Raw genomic sequence first — 1,341 nt, 5'->3', positions numbered from 1 at the left:
TTTAATCTCTCCCTCTCCACTGGCTTATTCTCGTCTCCCAACAAATAAGTTCAAAGCCTCCCTTACTCTAAAAAGATCCCTTCTTGACCATGACAATCTATATTACACTGCCCATTCTCCCACACCACCAAACTCCTCCAAGGAGACACCTATGCTCTTTTTATTTCCTCACCTTTCACTGACCCTTGAATCTTACAGGCCTTTGACACAACACTAATTGCTCTAAGGTAAACATGAACTTTTTAATCACCGTATTAAATGCCCTTTTCATTGTTCTTGGTTTGTCTGTAATACTTGACTTTCCTTACAATATCTCTTTTTTTCTATGAGTAACCCATGCTCAAAAACCCCACATTACCTAGGCTCTTGGCTCTCTATGTTCCTTATATCTGTCTTCTCTTGTTATGCATCACTATTGCCACCACATTAGTTAGATTTCATAACCTTCCATTTCCCTTCTCCAAACCACTCTCATATTGAACTTAGCACAGAATCAAAGAAATTTAGAGTCGGGCAGTGTCTTCATTAAATCAGAATTCAACTCCACTGGCAGATAACTATTTCAATCTCTACATGGTACAATGGAAAGAGACAGTATTAAGAGTTGAAAACTCTGGAATTACTTCCCCCTAATTCCATCTCTTAACTAAGTGACATTGAGAGTGAGCCTCCATCTTCTCATTTATAAAAAAAGATATTAACACTTACATCTGAGTGTAAGTATCATGAAGATCAAATTAGATCATTTATGTCAAAGACTCCCTAAACTATAAACGTGATGTTAGTTGTTGTTCTTAGTGATGGGGAACTGAACATTCTTCAAACATCCCTTCTGTTCCTTAGAAGCAGTAATCATTAGAAAGTTATTCTATATATCTATTACCTAGATATATAGATAGATATTGATCCAAATCCACTTCCTATATCTTCAAATTATTAAACTTAGATTATGCTCTCTTAATTTTAGCAATTATTTCTTTTACGATAATACCCACTTGTTGAGAATATGAAGAATAAGATTCTCATACACTGTAGATAATATATCTATTTAGAGGATAATTTGGTAAGCTATTAAAATTAGAAATGGGCATAACCTTTACCTCAGCAATTTCACTTCTGAGGATTTACCCTATAAAAATGTTCGCAAAAATGTATGTCGAAGGATGTTCATTACAGGACTGTTTGTAATTATTTTTTTAAAGACTGGAAACAGTTCAAACGTCCATCAATAGGGGATTGGATAAATAAATTATGTTACAACCACATAATGAAATACTATTTGACTGTTAAAAAGAATAAGATAAGTCTCTATAGACTGATATACAAAGCTATCCAAAATAC

At 33.9% G+C, this 1,341-nt stretch overlaps 1 protein-coding gene across 1 annotated transcript in view; it reads right to left on the bottom strand.

The window, feature by feature from the left end:
* Window positions 1-1,341, bottom strand: part of NCKAP1L (NCK associated protein 1 like) — a 61,133-nt gene that overhangs the window by 35,390 nt on the left and 24,402 nt on the right. The window contains exon 9 of the mRNA XM_019659664.1: window positions 1,101-1,116. Within this exon, the coding sequence (XP_019515209.1) occupies window positions 1,101-1,116 (16 nt within the window). The remainder of the gene's footprint in view (window positions 1-1,100; window positions 1,117-1,341) is intronic.

The sequence above is a fragment of the Hipposideros armiger genome, unplaced genomic scaffold (genome assembly GCF_001890085.2).
Source record: "Hipposideros armiger isolate ML-2016 unplaced genomic scaffold, ASM189008v1 scaffold_303, whole genome shotgun sequence".
Taxonomy (NCBI): Eukaryota; Metazoa; Chordata; class Mammalia; order Chiroptera; family Hipposideridae; genus Hipposideros; species Hipposideros armiger.
This window is presented reverse-complemented; position numbering and strand designations above follow the sequence as displayed.